Source organism: Lactuca sativa, chromosome 5, assembly GCF_002870075.4.
Source record: "Lactuca sativa cultivar Salinas chromosome 5, Lsat_Salinas_v11, whole genome shotgun sequence".
NCBI lineage: Eukaryota > Viridiplantae > Streptophyta > Magnoliopsida > Asterales > Asteraceae > Lactuca > Lactuca sativa.
The window spans coordinates 62,459,740-62,480,692 of NC_056627.2; the positions used below are offsets into that span (position 1 = coordinate 62,459,740).

The 20,953-nt window shown below is 33.8% G+C and overlaps 1 protein-coding gene across 1 annotated transcript; it reads left to right on the forward strand.

Moving 5' to 3' along the window:
* Nucleotides 1-16,810: 16,810 nt before the first annotated feature.
* Nucleotides 16,811-20,240, forward strand: LOC111880947 (uncharacterized). The gene is made up of 13 exons (XM_023877360.3): nt 16,811-17,299; nt 17,398-17,540; nt 17,629-17,745; nt 17,817-17,931; nt 18,026-18,163; nt 18,263-18,358; nt 18,438-18,551; nt 18,657-18,725; nt 19,187-19,257; nt 19,359-19,452; nt 19,543-19,671; nt 19,772-19,861; nt 19,956-20,240. The coding sequence occupies exons 1-13, from the start codon at nt 16,901-16,903 to the stop codon at nt 20,112-20,114; spliced, it is 1,734 nt and encodes a 577-aa protein (XP_023733128.1). The 5' UTR covers nt 16,811-16,900; the 3' UTR covers nt 20,115-20,240.
* Nucleotides 20,241-20,953: the final 713 nt, after the last annotated feature.

The following is a 20,953-nucleotide window of genomic DNA, read 5'->3' on the forward strand; positions in this document are numbered from 1 at the left end:
TATAACTCATGTGATTAAGACAATTTTGGATATTAATTTTCCAGATTTTTGTAATATCAGTTGATGCCTTGAGGGTATTTCAACACATTTAAATGTGTTTTAAGCTTTTAAAAAAGCCAAAATATTATCAAACAGTTTCCAAAAATTCTCAAACTTTGCATTTTGATTCTAGAAATAGTAGTGGTCTTCCATAAATTTTCCTTTGAATTTTTTATATCATTACCTATTTTTCCAAAATTTTAAGCCTTCATAAAAATATAAATTCATGAAAAATAGCATCCAAATGATAAAAATTCCCTAACTTTTTATGATACTTCCATTAGACAAACTTAAGCTAGGAAAATATAAAAATGTATTTCTAAACTATTTAACCCAGTTTTATGATTTTTGTGCATTTATTCTAATAAAACTTGAAATAAATAGAAAATAGTTTCCAAAATTGCCCAAAATTTTTGTATTACTGTTATCAAATATTCTTAAGCTGGGAAAAATATAAAAATGGATTTCTAAACAGTGTAACCTGATTTTATGATTTTTGTTCATTTATTCTAATAAAAACTGAAATAAATAGAAAACTGTTTCCAAAATTGCCCAAACTTCTTGTATCGCTGTTATTATACATTTAGAAGCTGTGAAAAATAAAAAATATATTTTTCAATTAGTCTTTCTGTTTTTCTTTGTTTTATCCTCTTAAATAATCATTAATTGGAGAATAATTATTAAAAAGTTAAATTAAATTAACAAATTTTTTGTAAACTTTATTTACAGTGTAAATAATCTAGGAAAAATCCCAATGGTGATTTTTATATAGTGTAATCTGATTTTGTGGATTTAAGTTTATTTAACTTTATAAAATAGAAGCAAAATAGCATACTGAATATAAAAATCATCCAAAATTTTTATTTAGAGTTATAATATATTATAAGGTCTTCTGGTAAATTTTCATGAATTTTGGATGAGCAGAAATATTTTTCCCATTACTTGTCTTTTATAAATACAAAAATAGGGGGAAAATAGGAATGCATTATGAAAAATTCTAAAAATATGTTTATGAGTACTCCACATTAGGTAGGATCTGTGAAAAATCTTATATAGTCTTTTCACATTCTTTAAAGTGGTTTTATGATTTATTTGAATTAAACAAAAAGAAAATTCAAAACCATAGCAAACAGTAAGACAAATAGATGAAACTCACTGGGATGTCATCATTTACCTTAGGGGTAATCCAAGAATTTAGCTAGAATTTATAGACATAAGAAAGTATTTTATATGAATTATTGCCCTAATTTATTGCAATAAATATAATAATTCGAGAAAACTGAATTATTTTCTGAAAATTTATAGAACATCTCATTTTGTCGATGAAATTCTGGGAAAAATCAGATTTGATTACAAAAGTTGTTTTAGATATTTATTTGGGAATAAATCATTTATGAGCATATTTGAAAGCTTTTAACAACAAACTTTGATCATCAAGCATCTAAGCTTGAAGATCATCACATGCATGTTGTTTTGAAGACCATTAATGAGTTTGAAATGTTCAAAAATCATTTTTGAAAGAAAACTTAGAGTGAATGTGGTGATTTTTCACAAAAAACATGTAGAAAAGTGCATTTTCATGATCTTGACTTAGGTTTAGGTCCTTGGATTTCACCATTTACAACATGCATGTTGTTTTTGGATGAAATCCTACCACCATCATTATAAAAACTGTGAGTGTGTGTGTGTATGTTTATGTGTTCATAATCTTTCATTAGAATGGAGTAGATGATAGAGAAAGTGCAAGAAAACACAAAGTTATGTAGGAAAAAGTGAAGGGATAATGAAACTTTTATGATTACCTCAAGAACAACACTTGATGATGAAGGTTTTGAGTGTTATGAGATTATATTTTCTAGAAAATTTCGTGGTTGATGGAGAGAGGTAGAGAAAATAGTGGTGGTGGAGTGTGAGAGAGAGAATAGTGAAAGAAAAATGAAGAGGTGGAGTGAAGAGTGAGTGAAAATGAGTAGTGTGTGGCTTTTGAGGGTGAGAGAGAGATATGGGGAGAGAGGGATCCGAATTTTTGAGGTATAAAACCCTCTTTCTCTTTTAGTTTTATAAAAATTTCAATTCTTTTATAAAAATATTAAACTTTTTATAAAATATACACCCTAACTTACTTTTTGTTCATGAAACCTTAATTTTTGACTTATAAATTAAGGGTGAATGTTAATGACTAAAATTTTATTTTCCTTGATTATATTTCCCTGAACTTAATTATTTTAAGATAATATTATAAGTTTCATAACTATTTTTATAGAATTCTTGATGTTAAATTTTATAAATTTAGGTTTTAGGGCTTTTAGGGTTTCGAGATTTAATAAATCTTTTGATATCAAAATCCATAGAATCTTTGAGACTTTAATTTATCTTATGGTATTATAACTCTTTTTATAGTTATAAATAATGTTTGTAACTTATTTTATCGGTTTATTGACATTCTATGTAGTGATTCCGATATTCAAGCGAAATTGAGGAATCAAGTATACTAGTCCTAGTTTTCAACTCTGACTTAAGTTCCAACGAGACTAGGACCTAATTTCTACCACTAGGTCAAGTGCATGATGTGTGTATATGATTCATGAAAAGGTGTTCGAGTCAAAGAGTGACCTGAATATGGATATTCACTACAGTTAAGTAGTTGTAGAATTCACATATTAATGTGAAATCTAAGTATACTATCCATTTATTCTAATTGTTTCCAAGTTTCTAGTAGGTTATAACTTAGTTTCTAGTTACTAAGTCTAGTATGTGTCATGCCTACACGTACAACTAAGTTTATCAAATCTAGAACCGACTCGAATTTTGACGGTTGTCACAGTAATAATAATTAACAAACATATATATTTGATCAATATAATGAATCAAGAATACATAACACAACAACATATGTTTAATAGGTTTATCAGATGGAAAAAGAAAACTGTCTAGAATTCCACAAGGAGTTGTCGGCCCTTTCAATGGGTTCACAAATGGATGTTTATACTTACACCGCGTGCATAGTCAATGGTGTTAGGTTTATGGTACTTACTAGTGATGCACAACGCAAAATGCAAAACTCTGGGGTTCTAGCGGTGGGCGAAAATGGAGAGAAATATTATGGCCAGTTGGAAGAGATTATGGAGGTGCAATATCCATATTATTATTCTACTGTAATACTTCAGTGCAAGTGGTTCGATACAGGAGATATTCTTGATGATAATTTCATAAGTGTCATCACGTAACACGAAGTGTACCAAGATGATAAACTCATATATGCTTCACAAGCCAAACGAGTGTTCTACATCCACGAGCCTGTTAATCATCGAAGAAACCAAAACAACAACCCTCGTTGTATCGTCGAGCATGTTAATCATTGAAGTATTTGGGATCTACCATCCGACAACACTCGTGTCCAAAATGCTTACAGTGACTATGTCCAAAATGTCGGCAATGTGCAGGCCAAAAATGTTGACGTAGTTCAAAACAACTCTTCATCTGAAGCTAGAATTTTTATCGACTTCTCACAATACTTTCAAAACAATGTTGATGTTGCTCAAAACAATGTTGATTATGATGATGACGATTCTGATTATGATACTGATGAAGAAGACATTAAAGTAAATGATGGAGGTTCTGATTAAAAAAATCAAATGCATTTTTTTTGTAATAGAAACTTTATTTGAAGTCTAACTTTTTTTCATATTTTTTGTTTAACTTTTATTTATGTTGTTTGTCTATATTGCATATCTTATAATTTTGTAGGGTAACTAACTTTTATTCATATTGTATTTCTATATTGTACATCTTGTAATTTTACAGGCTACAAATGAGGTTTACATGGGCGATATTCTTTGTTATGATGGTCGATGTTATAGGCCTTGGTCACGGAGGTGATGGAGCTTGGGATCCACCACCTCCAGGAGGCTATGGTCGCAGGCAACATGAAATAGGATGGTAAGTTTTATTATGATATGTTTATTAGCTATTTTCATTAAATTAATATAAGTTATCGTGACTAATATTTTTAATTGTATTTTTTCAGTCGAGCTTCCAAAGAAAAGAAGGGGCTTGTCAAAGAATATAGAGCTAGGAAAGTGTACGGTCAAACAAGGGAAAGCCCGTGGATTTGGATTTTGATAGGGAGATCACATATTCCCCTGTCAGGAAGCCTGCCAATTGGTTCACACATGAAATTGGGAGGTATTTGTGGAACAACGTCTCATTCAACTTATCTGGTTGGGACAATGTTCCCCCGCGTTAAGGAATGGGACAGTTGTGCATCTAAAGGTAACTTGGATAATATTTTAAGTTTAGTTGTGATTGTTATTTAATTAACTAACTTTTTGTATTTGTAGAATACGTTATATTTGGATAAGGTTAATTTGGATTTGAAGCGTGCACAATTGTTGCGGAGCATTGATTCGAGTCTTGCAAAAGTTTACAGAGGCCGAAAAGTAAAGGCCATTCTTATTTTAAGCAACTCGGGGGGGGGGGGGGGGGGGGGGCTACAGATATCTCAATGGCACTAAACAGTCCCCCCGGTATGTCACCTGAAAATTGGGCGAAGGTAGTCCAACATTTTCAATCTCCCTAATTATTAAGGTGTTCGGCATCAAACAAAGAAGTCCATGCAAAACAACAAGTTTTAAACAAAAGGGGGGTCGAGCTCATACAACAATGCATGCTTCAAAGAAGTATGTTATGATATATTTAAATGTTTACTTAAAGTATAATTAATCTAATTTTAAATGTTAAATAGGATATCACTCGAATTGAAGCATTTCGTAAGGCTAATTCCAATCGCCAAGGGGTATTTTATAGTCCTGCGGTTGAGCAACAATATGTAAGTGGTTAATTTGTATTTTCATATAAATGTTTATATCGTCAAGGGTATTTAGTAATCTAATTTTTATGATGTTTATCATTTTTTTGAAAATACAGAATGCTTTACTTCAAGAGATCAATCAACAAACCCAAGCTTCTTCTTGAGGTAGCGGTCTAACGCCAAGTGATACAAGAAAATGTTTTGAAAAAATATTGGGTGTTCGATCCGGACATATCAGAGGCATTTGACGTAAACTTCCTACCGTTGTGTCTATGTACGATCAGTAACAACCAGTGACACAAGAACCACCACAATCACAGGTAATTGTTTGTTTAAGTTGAAGAACCAACTTTCGGTTTTTAAGCTTTTTTGAGATATGATTGGCCATATTTGTAGCCCTTCTCTTCTTTAATGAAGGAGAAACTGGATCTGGAACTTCTTGAATAATAACCCCTTTTCGAGTGACATGTGGCTTGCGTATGAAAGATGGAGAAAAGCTTGGAGACCTTTCAGGACACTTTCGAGAAGGATGAGCTTTCTTTTTTATTAGTTTAAGGACTCTAGAATTTGAAGGAATATTCTCTGTATGAGTTTTGATAACTGCAGTCTCAACAGCCTCAGTAGTAGTGGTAGTCGACTTCTCAGCCTTCTTGGATCTTCGATATTTCTTTGAAGATTCTGCATCTGGTTTGGCCAAGAGAGCACCTGTTTCTTCATTTGGATTATTTGAAGCTAAATACGTCATTAACACAGGACTAGTTGTAACAGCCATAAAATTTACGCCAAATTTAAACTTTTAATACTAACAAAAGAGTCAATAGTATTTGTTTTTACAAAACATTTTCAATCCAATTATCATCAGAGTGTCCCAAAATAGGTCATGAGGATGTGGAGCGGTACGGTCATGCCTTCGCCTTCCCTCGCTCTCCTGAAGTACCTGAAACAATAAACTGAAAACTGTAAGCCCGAGGGCTTAGTGAGCTACCCCAAAAATACCAATACCACACTGGTAGAAACCATAGCCATACGAACAATCAAACAACATACATACTGGGCCATCGGCCGGACTGGTCCGCCCTACCGGGCCTACAGTCTATCTGAATCTATCTTGAGCCTTCGGCATGACTGGTCCGCCGCGTGGGCCTACAGTCTTCCCGGACCGCTCAGAGGGTGTGTTGGCCTTCAGCACAAAGCAGGAACGCCTCAACCCAGCCAACAAGTAACTAAGCATGTACGGATACTATCATATACTGGCATGTACACATAGCAAACATATCTATCTCATTGACCATCAATCGTAGAGTTTCACTCGTAACTAGAGTGTCGACCTAACAGGTCACTAATATACCAATCCTCACGGGCCATATAAACATAACATACTATCTATCCTGATTCCAATCCAATAGATCAGAATCTTATGCAACATACCGTAACTACCGATCTCTAGTGTAACAACCATCCTAAACAGGATAAATTCTAGCAAGGCAATAACATAACACCCATCCTAAACCAGGATGGAATCTAACATGGTAATATCAAGGCAATCATCCTAACCCATGATGTAAACCATAAAGGGCCGGCCTTGGTGCCGTAGACCCTATCGATATAGTGAAGATAACTCACCTCGCAGATGTCGATAGAAATGCGAACTCCAACTATCAGATCACTTGACACCAGCTCCACCACCTATAATCATAGCACAATATACTCATAAGTTCTTACTCTTATGAGACACCCCATAACCTACTAGACAATCCCTGATCAAGGTCAAATTCTTTGGTCAAGGTCAACAGTTCATGTTGACCTCAACTCACCGAGTACACTCGGCGGCTCGCTGAGTCTTTGAAGCACACACCAACTCGCCGAGTCATCGAGGTGACTCGTCGAGTTCCTTCGAATCGTGATCAGGTCTCAAGGCCACCCATCGAGTTTCCTTCTTGCAACTTGACGGGTATACATGCAAACACGTCCTTGGCTAAAATTCATACAACTCGCCGAGTTGTTCTTCAACTCGTCGAGTTTCATGACCAACTTCATCCAACTCGCTGAGTTGTTCAACCAACTCGTCGAGTTAACGGCTTCTTTCAACTGACTCGCCGAGTTGTTCTTCCAACTTGGCGGGTCCAATGCATATCTTCATATGACTCGCCGAGTCGGCTTTGCGACTCGCCGAGTTCCTTCATTCAACTTAACATGCAGAGGTCTATAAGCCATGGCAAGGTCCCAAACTATAGATCTAGCTTCCTTAAGCCTACTTATCACGTAAAGTTTCAAACTTTACGTGCATGCATCGCCTTACAAGCTCCAAATGCCAAAACCAAGCCCTTAATGGGTGTTCATGGACCAAGGGGACCTTACACTCGACTAAAGCTGGAACTTTATGCTCAAATAATCCAAAGTTACAACTTCAGATCTAGCCCATAGATTGCCATACCAACTTGATCCCTTTTCAAAAACCCTAAAACTCATCAAAGATGAGGTCTAGCTGAAATAACTGAGGGAAATAGACAATTAACTTCCCAAGAGATGTCCACAGAAGAAGAAATCGGATCTCTTCCCAGCTCCTTTCCAAAATCACTTGATTCACCAAACTTTTCCACCAAAAATCCTCCCTCAAACTTCAACACACAAAGGGGGCATACACACACAAGATAGAGATGCAAAGGGGGCTGCAAAAGAACTGAGAGAGGCTTGAGCTTCTTTAAATAGGGGTGCAAACCCTGGAACTTAGGGTTTCATTCTCCAGCTCCTACTCGCCGAGTCCAACAAAGGACTCGCCGAGTAGGCCACTTAATTCGCGATCCGACCCGCTGTTACTTGACGAGTAGGGAAACCAACTCGTCGAGTAGGGCCAAAACCCAAAAATGTTTTATTTAAATTAATACCTGAAAATTGGGGCGTTACACTAGTTGGATCAACACGCTTGAGCATAGCGTTTGGAATACGTGAAAAATTCGGGAACACTTCTGCATCATCCTCAACCTCCTTCGAAAAATGGTACTTCAAAAACTCAAGAGTTTGTTCATCAGCAGGCACCTTAATCCCTTCCTTTTCATACATAAAACGAAGAATTAAGCTCCAGTACCTAGCATAAGAAATCCCTTGTAAAACATTGGTATTCTCGACACTCTTTAGAAACTCTTTCCACATTTGACTTGAATAATCCACTGTAAGATCATAGTAAATTCCTGCAACCATAACATAAACTTCCATTCTGCCTTTGTCCAATCCAACACTCCGACCAGTAAGACAACAAAGAAAAATACCAAAAAGAAAGTTCCATATAGAAGGAAGACCAGATTTCTTGAATTGGATGATCTTGGTAAGTGTAGGTTGATGACCCATCTCGTTAAACATATGAATGACTTGATCATTGGAAAGAACACAATATGGTGGAGAATTGGGAATATCAAGAATTTGACAAAACAACTTTTTGGTAAGAAGAACCGTCTTATCATTCACCAAGTTGAAGGTAATAACATCAAGAGCTTTACTGTATGTTGTTGTAGATACCGCTAGAGATAGCCAGGACAATGGAACATCGAAAGATTTGAACATTAGCGTAGATAAAACAGAGTGTTTTAAAGTGACTATCAACATCTGTAATGCTTCAGGGTACACAGAAACATCACCCTCGACTTGATAGTTTGTGCTCTGGATTTTCATAATCGGGTGGGAAGAAACATCTTCAGTTGTTTGTGATGGAGCATCAGCTGGAGCAGGATTTGCCATGATTAGGGTTTGAAGTGTGAAGAATGAGCAAAAAGATCGTTGGAAATTTGGGAATTTTCTTTATAAAGCGTAACCGAAGAAAGAACCCTTGGATCCCCTTTGATATGTAACTCCTGAATTTGAATGTGAAGCGGGATCGACATTAAATGGGATCTAATGTGGCACCTTGAAAATCACACCCTATTGCCGATAAACTAGCCACGCGTGAAAAAGTAACCATCACATCTCCTTGAAACCCGAAAAGAATACAAACCGTGTTGTCAAATAGCCTGTTTGTATACCCCAATAGAATAGTAACCGTCACAAACGTTCGGTATGAAAGTAAGGCTCTTTCACTTTTGGGATTAAAAGTGAAGTCATGTGCCAGACTGTTGAAATCATCAGCCTGAGTTGGTAATACTCAGAACCTTAAGGATTTCGTGACTGCAAGTCTTGCTTTATTTCGAAAAATATTTCCATCTTTGTCAGTTTTATTTTTGAAAATCCATTTTAACCCGACAATTGAAACATTTTCAGGTTTAGGAATTAACCTCCGAACTTTGTTTCTTTCAAATTCAGATAATTCAGATTGCATTGTAACAATCCAATCTGAATGTTCCATTGCATTCTTAACTGATTTAGGCTCTATTTTCGAAATAAAAACATTGCAAAACGCTTGATGAGCATTAAGTACCTTATTCTTTTCGCAAATTTGAGCTCTTGTCAACACTCCATCTTGAGGATTTCCAATGACTTGCTCTTTTGGATGACTTTTAACCCATTTATCCATTGGAGGATATGCTGGATCAAAGTCTAATGATGTATCCTCAAACATTTCTTCATATTCAGAACCTATAACAGAAACATTATCATTTAGATCATGAAAAAAATTCATCATGATTGTTATTCGACAAATTATGCTCCCCCTTGACAAACTCATTCTCATGTTGCTCCCCCTCGACACTATCATCCATTCTGCTATTCTCAACCTCGAAAGAATGTTCCGCCTTAACATTAGACTTTGAAGGCAAGTGCACTCTTTTCACTTGATTATTAAGCACACTTTCTCCATTTTTAGAAGAAGATGATGGCATTTGTTCAGTAACAGCAACTTGAGTAAATGTCGAAAGATTAGAATGTTTCGAGAATTCAGAAATCTAATTATCAGGTACATTTAGCTCAGCATCTGCAGCCCTATCAGGAATACCAAAAATTAAATCATAATCAATATCACATGAATCTTGATTATCAATTTCATCATTGGATTCAACAATAATTGGTTTTTGTTCGAAACATTTATCAACTTGTTTGAGATGATAATCATCAAATGTGAGATTGAATGTTTCTTCAATTTTCCTTATGCATTTATTCAACACTTGATAAGCAACTAAATTATGAGAATAACCTAAGAAAATTCCTTCGTCAGCTTTTGACTGAAATTTCAAAAGATTATCCTTGAGATTCATTATAAAACACATGCAACCAAAAACATGAAAGAATTTAACATTAGGTTTTCGGTTATTGATGATTTCATAAGGAGTGATGTTGAAACGTCCATGAATGAAAGATCTGTTCTGAGTAAAACATGCAGTTGATACTGCTTCAGCCCATAGGTATGGAGGAAGATTCGCATAAATGAGCATTGTTCGAGCTGCTTCACAAAGAGATCGATTTCGTCTTTCAACAACACCATTTTGATGTGGTGTATATGGTGAAGAAAAATAATGCAACATTCCTTTGTCCACTAAAAATGAATCAAGACCATTGTTCTTAAATTCAAAACCATGCTCATTTTTTTATCTTTCGAACTCTCTTCTTTAAGCTTGTTTCCATCTTTTTGATAAAATCAATCATGATTTGTGTAACTTCAGATTTCAACCTAAGAAAATAAACCCAAGTAAATTGAGACAAATCATCAACAATAACAAGAATGTACCGTTTCTTGTTAAGAGTTGCAACTGTCGGTGGACCACATAAATCAATGTGAAGTAATTCCAATGGTTAGACAATTTTTGAATCAATGGTTATTGGATGACCTTGTTTGTGCTGCTTTCCCCGTTCACAGGCTGCACATAAAGTATCATTATCAAACTTTAAAATAGGTAATCCTCTTACCAGATCTTGAACCATAAGTTTTTTCAAATTTAAAAAATTCAGATGTGAAAGCTTGCGATGCCAAAGCCAGCTAACATCAGATGAAGCTTTCGAAAGTAGGCACACTGATGGCTTGCCAACAATAGGATTGATATCTAGAGTAAACATGTCGCCTTTTCTTTTGGATTTGAGCAAAACTTCCTGTGTATAGACATTCGAAATGATGCTTCCCTCTTCATTAAACACCACTTGATTACCCGTGTCCACAACAAGTTGCGATACACTTATCAAATTATGTTGAAGACCTTCGACATATGCTACTCATAGTAAACTTGCCATTCGTGACTTTGCCATAACCTTTCACCTGACACTTGTGATTGTTTCCAAATTTAATCACTCCTGCATTTTGTAAACTTTGATAATCCCTCAAATTCTCCTTCTTTCCAGTCAAGTGACGAGAGCAACCACTATCAATGTACCATTTATCATCATATTGCTCGTCACACAAAACCTACAATCAATGGAAGAATTTAGGTACCCAAGACTGTTTGGGTCCTTGGAAATTAGTTTTAAAAACATAGTGAGATGAAGAACCTAAAACCCGCTCACAAACTTTGGTTTTGAGATTATTAATTAAGTCCACATCATTGGATAAATGATTAGAAACATAATGTTTCGAAGGTTTAGTGTTACTACTGACATACACCTTCGGCTTCTAAGTTTGACTTTCAACTGTCGTTTCTTTCGAAACTGGTTTCCAAGTTTGCACATAAATATTTGATTCTTTCAAAGATGAACTGCCATTGGAAGAATCATTCAGAGACTTCTCATAAGCTTCTTTGATTTTTTGTTGTAAGAAGTTTTGTGATTGATACATCTTTCCCTTTCCTTCAAGCCAATGATTTAGGTTCTTCACATCCGAGAAACCCTTATCGTATGAAACTTTTGAGGTTAGTTTTACTGAAGGATTTGGAAATTTTGGAAGTTGTGGAGTGAAATGAACATTTGATTTTGAACGAAAATTTGCAGATTTTTTATTGTTAACTTTTGCTGCACAATCTTTGTTTTGAGAAAAACGCTGTTGAAAATTCTTTGAATGATTTGTAAAATTTGTGTGTTGAAGATGTTGACTTTGATTTGTGAAATTTTTATTTTGAGATTTCATGAATGAATGATTGAAATGTTTCAAAAACATTTTCTTTCGTGCTTGTCTTTTTGAAATACCATTATCTTTTGAGAACTTTTCAACTTGCTCTTTAAATTTCTGAGAATTGATTCTAACAATTTTTTCAACATTTCCAACAACTTGTTTTTGAACTTTTGTTAAAACGTTTTTCTTTTCAATCCTTTTCCTTTGAGATGTTTTAATTATGTTGTCACCATTTTCAACAATTTGTTTTTGAACAACATTTAAAACCTTTTGTTTTTCAACCGATTTTTGTTGTGGTTTTTGTTTTTGAAAAACATAAGAATTCTTTGGTAGATTATTTTCGACAACACTTTGATTTGAAAAGAAACCTTCATCCGATGTTTTCTTGTTATCTTCTTCAATCATTTTGTTGAGTTCAAGTTTGATTTTATCAACATCCCCAGTAGTGACAGACACTTGATTTGGAAAGATAACATCATCAATACACTTGAAGTTAGGATACACCACTGTATTTATTTCGAGATAATGAGCACCCTTTTCAATCATTACTTTATCGAATTTTTATGTATCTCCATATACTTGATCAACAACAGTTCGTGAACTTTCTGTTTCTTTTGAAGTTGTTTTTGTTGATTTTGAATTTTTCGAAACTTCATTCTCACTCTCATCATCACTGCTGTCTGTTTGACTATCTTGGACACTCACATGTCGAAATCACAAACTTTCGAAGTTGAGGGTATGTCAGTATCATTCTTAACCAATGAATCATTACAAATTTCTTTACCTTTAGCCTTAGATGTGACATTAATGACAGATAACTGAGAACAATCGATACTTTCTTCCTCCTCTATTTTCACTGAGTTCTCTAAACTTATCAGAATTATCTTCGATATCAGCAAAATTAGATTGAGAATCAGATGTTGAATTCTCAGTTCTTTTCAAAATTTTGATTTGTTCAGTTTTGGTCAAGTTATCATTCACAATTTCAACTAATTCATTTGCATCAAGATATTCATTTATTTTCACAATTCCAAAGGCATATCTATCATCTAGAATCCTATCAAATTCTGCAATGGTTTTATGACAATCATAAGAAATGCAATCAACCTTCTCTCTTTCGTAAACTAGAAAATGTAATAACTTTCTATGTTGTTCCTTGCTTATGTCAGAAGAATGATGCAAAGCAGTTAGTTTAGCATACAAACGTTTAGCAGAATTACAATAGATGTTGCGTTGGGCTAATAACATTTTTACTTCACTACTTAATGAGTCCCTATCACACATCAAATTTGTAATTTGTAATTCTAAGTATTCAACTTTTATCTTCTTTGAGTCTAACTCCATCTGCACTTCTAGTAATTGAGAAGTTGATTTCGTAGCTTCGTTACTAGCAGAGATGACCAATGTATGAAAATAAGCAGCAGTATCATCAAAAGCAATCAACTCAGAATCATAAGCATTCAAAGTAATATTAAATGATTGAAGAATAGAACATACCTTAGTGGTCATTGGAGATTTGTCTCCTCCTTTGGTCATAAAACAATGACCAGTCACCACTTCGTCATCTTCGTCTTCATATTTTGCAAACATGGCACCATGCGTAGGATTACACATTTCCTCATCATCCGAACCTGATGACCAAATCTGATAAGTTCCTTCATCATCATCTTCGCCCTTTTCCACTAGAGATATTCCTTTTGCTTTTGCCCTAACTTCTTCCAAACGCTCAACATAATATGCTTCGTCCTTTATCTTGTTCTTCTTTTCCTCCTTCTTAAGAAGTTGACAATCACTAGCCATATGATTTGCTCCATAACAGTAGTGACAATCAATGCCAAAATCTCCTTTACGCCACTTCTCAACTTTCAACTCTTCTTTCTTTAAATCCTTCTTTTCATTCTTCTTTTTCTCTTCTTCCCTGGTTTTTGTTACAAACTTTCCTTTCACCTCACTAGTTTTTGACTTTGAATTGAAAGGTTTCTTGAAAACTTCTTTACTCTATTATTAGAGTAAAAGGCAACAGCCTCATCGTCTGAATTTATGATAAATCCTTCTTCATCAGAACTCTCATTTTCAATCTGCTCCTTCTCAACAACTTTCGAAACTAATGCCAACGGACCTCCCAAAGTTAGTTTCGATTCTTCAACCATTTCATTCACCTTTGCTTCATGAGTTTTCAGAAGATTGTATAGATCATTTAGTGTAGATGTGTCGAAGCTTTGTTGAGTTTTTACCATCAACGTCACATTCCTCTATTCTTTACGAAACCCATGATGAACGTCAGATTGAATTCCATGGTTGTTCTTGTAATTCCATGATGATGATACTTGTAGATTAATTCATTCAATCGATCATAATAACCTTCAATAGATTCCCCATCCTTTTGCTTGAATTCTTTTAATTTAATCAAACAGTTTTTCTCAGAATTGATCTTAGTCTTCTTACTTCCTTGAAATTTTTCTTTGAGAGTGTTCCGAATTTCTTTTGCAGTTTTACAGCTTCTGACATAGTTATAGACCACAGGAGGCAAATCACCACGTAATTCTCTCATACATCTTTTCTTATGCTTTTTCAATCGATCAGATTGAGTTTCAACACTTGGAGTAGCAAAAGAAGATCCAATTGGTTGAACATTTGATGGAGGAATTCCATTTCCAATTATACATGACCAAAACTCTTCATCAATTCCGTTCAAATAGTCTTGCATGCGATCAACCTACTGATCATAGTATTTAGGGATGAGCATAGGAATCTTAGTTGAAGATCCTAGCAGATGAGAATAGGATGTCATTGAGTTCAAGTTGAAATTCACCATGATTGTACGAATGAATTTTTTTTTTCAGAAAAACTTAAGAGATTTTGAATGGTAATTGTTGAAACAATCAGAGATTTCAAATAGAATACTCGATTCAACAAATCAATTGCATAATCGAATCACAACTGTAGATCAAGAACAAATTTCTCAACAAAAGGTGCGAAAAATTTTGAATCAGAAATTGATTAAAAAACCTTTAGATTCAGAATGCAAATCAGATCGCAGAGATAGCATTCCTACTCTGATACCAAATGATGAAGTATTGAATCAAGAATTGAAATGTAAATCAGAGTAATGAGAATTAAGAACACCGAATGTAAATATGATCTGGTTTCAGCTTGTATTATGCTTCAAGGTTACAGATAGAAAATTAGACAAGATGGACTTCAGGTTCTTATCTAACTCTAAGTAACACTCCTATTTATAGGAGAACAATAAAGCATACAAAAAATTACAAAGGACTAGACATTAAGATTCGACATACAATGCCTTTGTAAAATAATATTTCAACTTCGACATCTTACAACCTAACTTCGACCTTAACAGAACATTTCACATACATTCTCTAATTTCGTATCTTTGAATTTCATCTAATTGAGTGTTTGATCTGTACCATCGGAATACTTCAATTTGATAGTGAATCATAACTTTTAGAGAATTCAAGAAATCTGTTCATCCTCGATTTCTAACATTTGTTTCATTTTCCCATAAGATGATTATTTTAATTTTTGATGGTTGGGCCACAGTGACATTTACCCTTTAATAGATTTAATTTCGAAGAAAAAAAAATCCCTATTTCAATAAGTGATTACTTTTAATCTCCTTTTGCCAATTTTCACTCTAATACAACTTCTCATTAATATTATGCCATGTGTCATGTGTGTATATATATATATATATATATATATATATATATATATATATATATATATATATATTAGGCAACTCATTTCAAAATTTAAATTTATATTTTCTAATTAGATGTTAAATTTGAAGTTATCATAACTTTAACATTTTGATATATCTATTATTTAAAATGATTTATTTAAAATAATTATTATTAATTATAATTTCTATTATTAATTATAACCCGTGGAAACCATGGGTTATAAACTAGTTAAAAAATATAAAAAAATACAAATCAACCAATCACAACACACATTCATACTATCTCTCTTTTCTCTCCTCTCACTACACCCATAACACTTCTTTCTTAGGCCATCCACAATGGGAGTTGTATGAGAGTTTAATGGAATAAATGTGAACATAATATAGAGGAGAGAAAGTGTAGAGTTGAATGAGAGTTGTATGAGAGTTTAATGGAATAAATGTGAACATAATATAGAGTTTAATGGAATAAATGTGAACATAATATAGAGGAGAGAAAGTGTAGAGTTGAATGACCATTGAATGAAGGGTGTAATAGAATTGTAATTAAAAATTTATGAATTTTTTAAAAATTAAAGTGAATGTGTATATTCTCTCTTTCCTAGTTGACAATCCATACAACTTTCCATGAATTTAATCCATGGGAGTTGTATGAGAGTTTAATGGAATAAATGTGAACATAATATAGAGGAGAGAAAGTGTAGAGTTGAATGACCATTGAATGAAGGGTGTAATAGAATTGTAATTAAAAATTTATGAATTTTTTAAAAATTAAAGTGAATGTGTATATTCTTTCTTTCCTAGTTGACAATCCATACAACTTTCCATGAATTTAATCCATTGAAGATGACCTTAGCATCCTTCTTAGCATAAGATAGGAAGTGGTGTGACATCTTTAGCACTTCCCTTAACAACTCTCATAGCACATCCGCTCCGCCTTAAGGGGTGTTTGGCTTAGCTTTTCATATGCCAAAAGTCCTTTTAGGAAAATATCAAAGCTAAAAATGTTTGACAAAAGACTTTTAAAAGCAACTTTTGAATTTTGAATAGAAGAAAAATCAACTTTTGTAAAAAGTCAGAAAACCTGACTTTTTGTAACTTTTCTAAAAAGAATTTTTGACATCTAAAAAGCAAAGCCAAAGATCCCATGGTTGTCAACTTAAGCCATTCCAACAAGGTAGATTAAAAAAAAACGGTGATAACTGATAACCCCATAGCAAGATACGAGGGGGCATCAAATAACAAAAACCAAAATTTAAGGAGCAGAATGTAATTTGTAGGAATATCGTTAAAAGATATTTCAATTGTCAGTTTACCACCGGAAGCCATTAACGACGATAAAGCGAAGGAAACCCAGAAAAATCTCTTCCAAATTCTCCACTCCTTAACTAGAATGAAAGTATGCTTTCATTCAGTAGCGAATCCTTTCGTTCTCTTTCCACAATTCAATTCCAATAAGTGCACTTGGAACCCTAATTCAACAACCCCAATTTTTATACAAAATTACAGTGTTAATAGTAGAAGGGTTAAATCTCACCATCGTTTTCATCTGTCCATTAGAGTTCTAGAACATGGGAAGGGAGTTCTATCGCCTGCTAATGACGACACAGATATCTCCGTTGAGAGCCAATCACCGGATACCAGCGACGGAGTGCTTCCAGAACTTGTAGATGTAGCGGAGGAAGATCACATAAGTGCTCCTAAGAATCTCTCGCCGAAGAGGTTTGCTAAGAAGAAAGAAAAAGATGATGACGATGAGGATGGTCGATTCAACCTGCGAAATGGGAGGGAGGTTTGTTTTTCAATTTTTCTTCACGGATTTCCAGAAAAATATCCCTCAATACATTCAAATCAGGAATCAGAAAAATTCTAATAGACAAAAATCTACAGATTTTCGAAGAAAAAGCCTACCTTGTAGGTGTAGCACGTAAAGACGAATCAAAGGAGTTATTTAGCATCGAAGAATCACTCAAAGAACTCGCTCAACTAGCTGATACTGCTGGATTGATGGTTGTCGATTCCACCTATCAGAAGTGAGTAACATCTTTCGAATCATTGTTCTATTTTCTTGAACGTATTTCAAGATCATATTCACGTAAACACAATTGTTTTGTGTTGCAGATTATCTACTCCAAATCCAAGAACATATATCGGATCCGGCAAGGTTTCTGAAATCAAAACTGCAATCAACGCTCATGGTGTTGAAACTGTAATCTTCGATGATGAACTCTCACCAGGGTTAGTCATTAGTTAATAGTTATTATTTATCAATATCTTGCACAAATAATTAAACTTTAATGAAAATACAGTCAATTGCGCAATTTGGAAAAGGCATTTGGTGGAAATGTGAGAGTGTGTGATCGAACAGCTCTCATTCTTGACATATTTGACCAAAGAGCAGCAACACGTGAAGCTGCTCTACAGGTTATAATTATAATATTATTAAATATTAATAATTAATAATTACTTACCTATGTTTGAGATTTTACAATGAAGTGAAAAATAAATTATTTTTTAGGTTACATTGGCACAAATGGAGTATCAATTGCCAAGATTAACTAAAATGTGGACACATCTTGAACGTCAATCAGGAGGACAAGTTAAAGGAATGGGAGAGAAACAAATTGAAGTGGACAAACGTATTTTACGCACTCAAGTAAGGAATCTTGTTAGTTTTTGGTACCATGGAATCATGGAAAGAATGGAATGGAATGACTGATTCCATTCCAACTAAAATTCTTTGTGAAATGTACAGATTGGTGTTCTTAAAAAAGAATTGGAGTCTGTTCGGAAACATAGAAAGCAATACAGAACAAGGCGTCTTTCTGTACCCGTGCCTGTTGTCTCACTGGTAGAAAACTAGAAATAAATTATTATTATTTTTTTTTTTTTGGATATTTGATTGTGTGATGATAATTTTAATTTTTTAGGTTGGGTATACAAATGCTGGAAAGAGTACACTGTTGAATCAGTTAACAGGGGCTAATGTTCTTGCTGAAGATCGGTTGTTTGCAACTCTTGATCCGACGACAAGAAGGGTACAGGTCAGCATTTCTTTGTTATATATTATTATTATTATTAATTTATTATTTTGATTATGAAAATGCAAATTTTTTTATTTTTTTTTATTTTGATGAATATGACTTCAGATGAAGAATGGAAAGGAGTTTCTGCTTACAGACACTGTTGGGTTTATTCAAAAGCTTCCAACAACTCTAGTGAGTTAATTTTTTTTTTTAATTTTTATACATTCATGTATTTAGTAGAGTAAATTACACGAATGGTCCCTATGGTTTGGGGCAATTTGCACGTTTGGTCCCTAACTTATTTTTTTAACTCGGAAGGTCCCTACAGTTTGTTTTTATTGCGCGCTTGGTCCCTGTCTTACCTAAAATGACTATTTTGCCCTTAATTTTTTAATTTATTTAAATAAGATGGGGTAGATAAGGTAAGGTAATGTGAGGTTGGAGCATGTTTATTTAAATAAATTAAAAACTCAAGGGCAAAATTGTCTTTTTAGGTAAGATAGGGACCAAGCGTGCAACATAAACAAATAGTAGGGACCTTCCGAGTTAAAAAAATAAGTTTGGAACCAAATGTGCAAATTACCCCAAACCATAGGGACCATTCGTGTAATTTACTCTATTTAGTATTTGTGAATTTATGTTTTTTGTTGTAGGTTGCTGCTTTTAGGGCGACACTGGAGGAAATATCAGAGTCATCACTTTTGGTGCATGTGATAGATATAAGGTAAGACTTTGCTTATTAATCAATGATCATACTTTTTTTTTTTTTTTTTTTTTTTTTTAAAATATTTTTATTCTAATGAAGTATTGATATATCAAATGTAGTCATCCACTGGTTGAACAACAGATTGATGCAGTAGAAAAAGTTCTTTCAGAATTAGATGCTTCATCAATTCCCAAGTTGATGGTGTGGAATAAGGTGATTGAATGTTCTACTATTTTAAATATGGTTTAATGCAATTAATAATGATGTATTTATTTAATTTGAAATAACTATTTTTTTTGATAGGTGGATAGGGCTAGCAATTCAGAAGAATTAAAGTTAAAAGCCAAGAGTATGGAAAATACAATTTGCATATCTGCTTTAAATGGGACAGGTTTGGATGAATTTTGTAATGCAGTTCAGGAGAAACTTAAGGTTTTGACTTTTGACTTTTGACTTTTGATATTTATGTTTGTGTTTGTGTTCTCTTTATTTATATGTTGTTAATTTGGTGGATATTAAATAATGTGAATAGGATAGTATGGTTTGGGTGGAAGCTTTGGTTCCTTTTGATAAAGGAGAACTTCTCAGCACAATACATCAAGTTGGGATGGTTCAAGGAACTGTAAGGGGACATATTGAAAAATATATTATTTTAACAATTACATTTTGTTTAGACTAATTTTTATTTTGAAGATAATAATCATGTTCATGTGTAGGAATACACTGAGAATGGGACTCTGGTGAGAGGGTATGTGCCTCTACGTTATGCAAGGCTTTTGACGCCGATGAGGCAAACATTCGTATCACAATCTCCATCTTCAGAAGAAGAAGAAGAAGAAGAAGAAGAAGAAGAAGAAGAAGAACTCTCGTTATAATACCATTATAATCATTTCTTGTAACAAAGCCTTGAAGATATGTCTTTTTTCATATGTGGGAATTGATATTTGTAAATACATTAGTTTAAGACAAAATTACATAAATGGGTTCTATGGTTTACCAAAGGCTACAACTTCACTCACTGTTAATTTCTTTTGATGAACATAGTCCTTATAGTTTCTAAAACTTGCATGGTTGGTCTTGACCACTATAATCCCTCACTTGTAGTTTTTCAAATAAATCATGTGGATATCTCTTTTGAAATTGCTCTCTTTGGATGTGATCTTGGTTAACAATTCATGTATGGAACAAAGTATGGAAGTCTAATTCAAATTCCCTCAAATTCATGTGTTTGGTTGGAGTTAGTGTTGGATTAGGTGTCTAAGCCCATAATTATAATTGGTATGTACTTGAATTGATAGCAGCACAGTCTTTTTGGGTTGCCCTCAAACCTAGCAACCGAACAAGGAAATTATGAAAGGAGAGATATTAATTTATTAATAGATTAATAAATTAATATAAATGAATTTATTAATATGTTAAAAGATTAATATATTAATAAGAAATCATTTTGTTTAATTAATTGTTAGCCAGAAATTAATTAGAATTAATTTTGGGGTTAAAAGAATTAATTATAAAGTGCAGGGACTAGTTTGCAATTATCTAATAGTTGAGTGGAAGGCTTTAGAACCCCCTTGGATAAGGGTGGACGAAATCTGTAGGGGAAACCCTAATAATTTCGTCCATAGGGGCTTGGATAAAGCCCTTGAGTTTGCTTAGGCCCTAAGCAAAGGATAACTAGGGTTTCCCCTAAACCCTAGATCCCTCAGCTATATAA

Bases quoted from the DNA above. Each gene is read 5' to 3' on its own strand.
- LOC111880947 (XM_023877360.3), top strand. From the start codon at position 16,901: ATGAAAGTATGCTTTCATTCAGTAGCGAATCCTTTCGTTCTCTTTCCA. The intron at 18,359-18,437 runs GTAGAAAACTAG...TTAATTTTTTAG, and splicing joins CCGTGCCTGTTGTCTCACTG to GTTGGGTATACAAATGCTGG. The intron at 19,453-19,542 runs GTGATTGAATGT...TTTTTTTGATAG, and splicing joins AGTTGATGGTGTGGAATAAG to GTGGATAGGGCTAGCAATTC.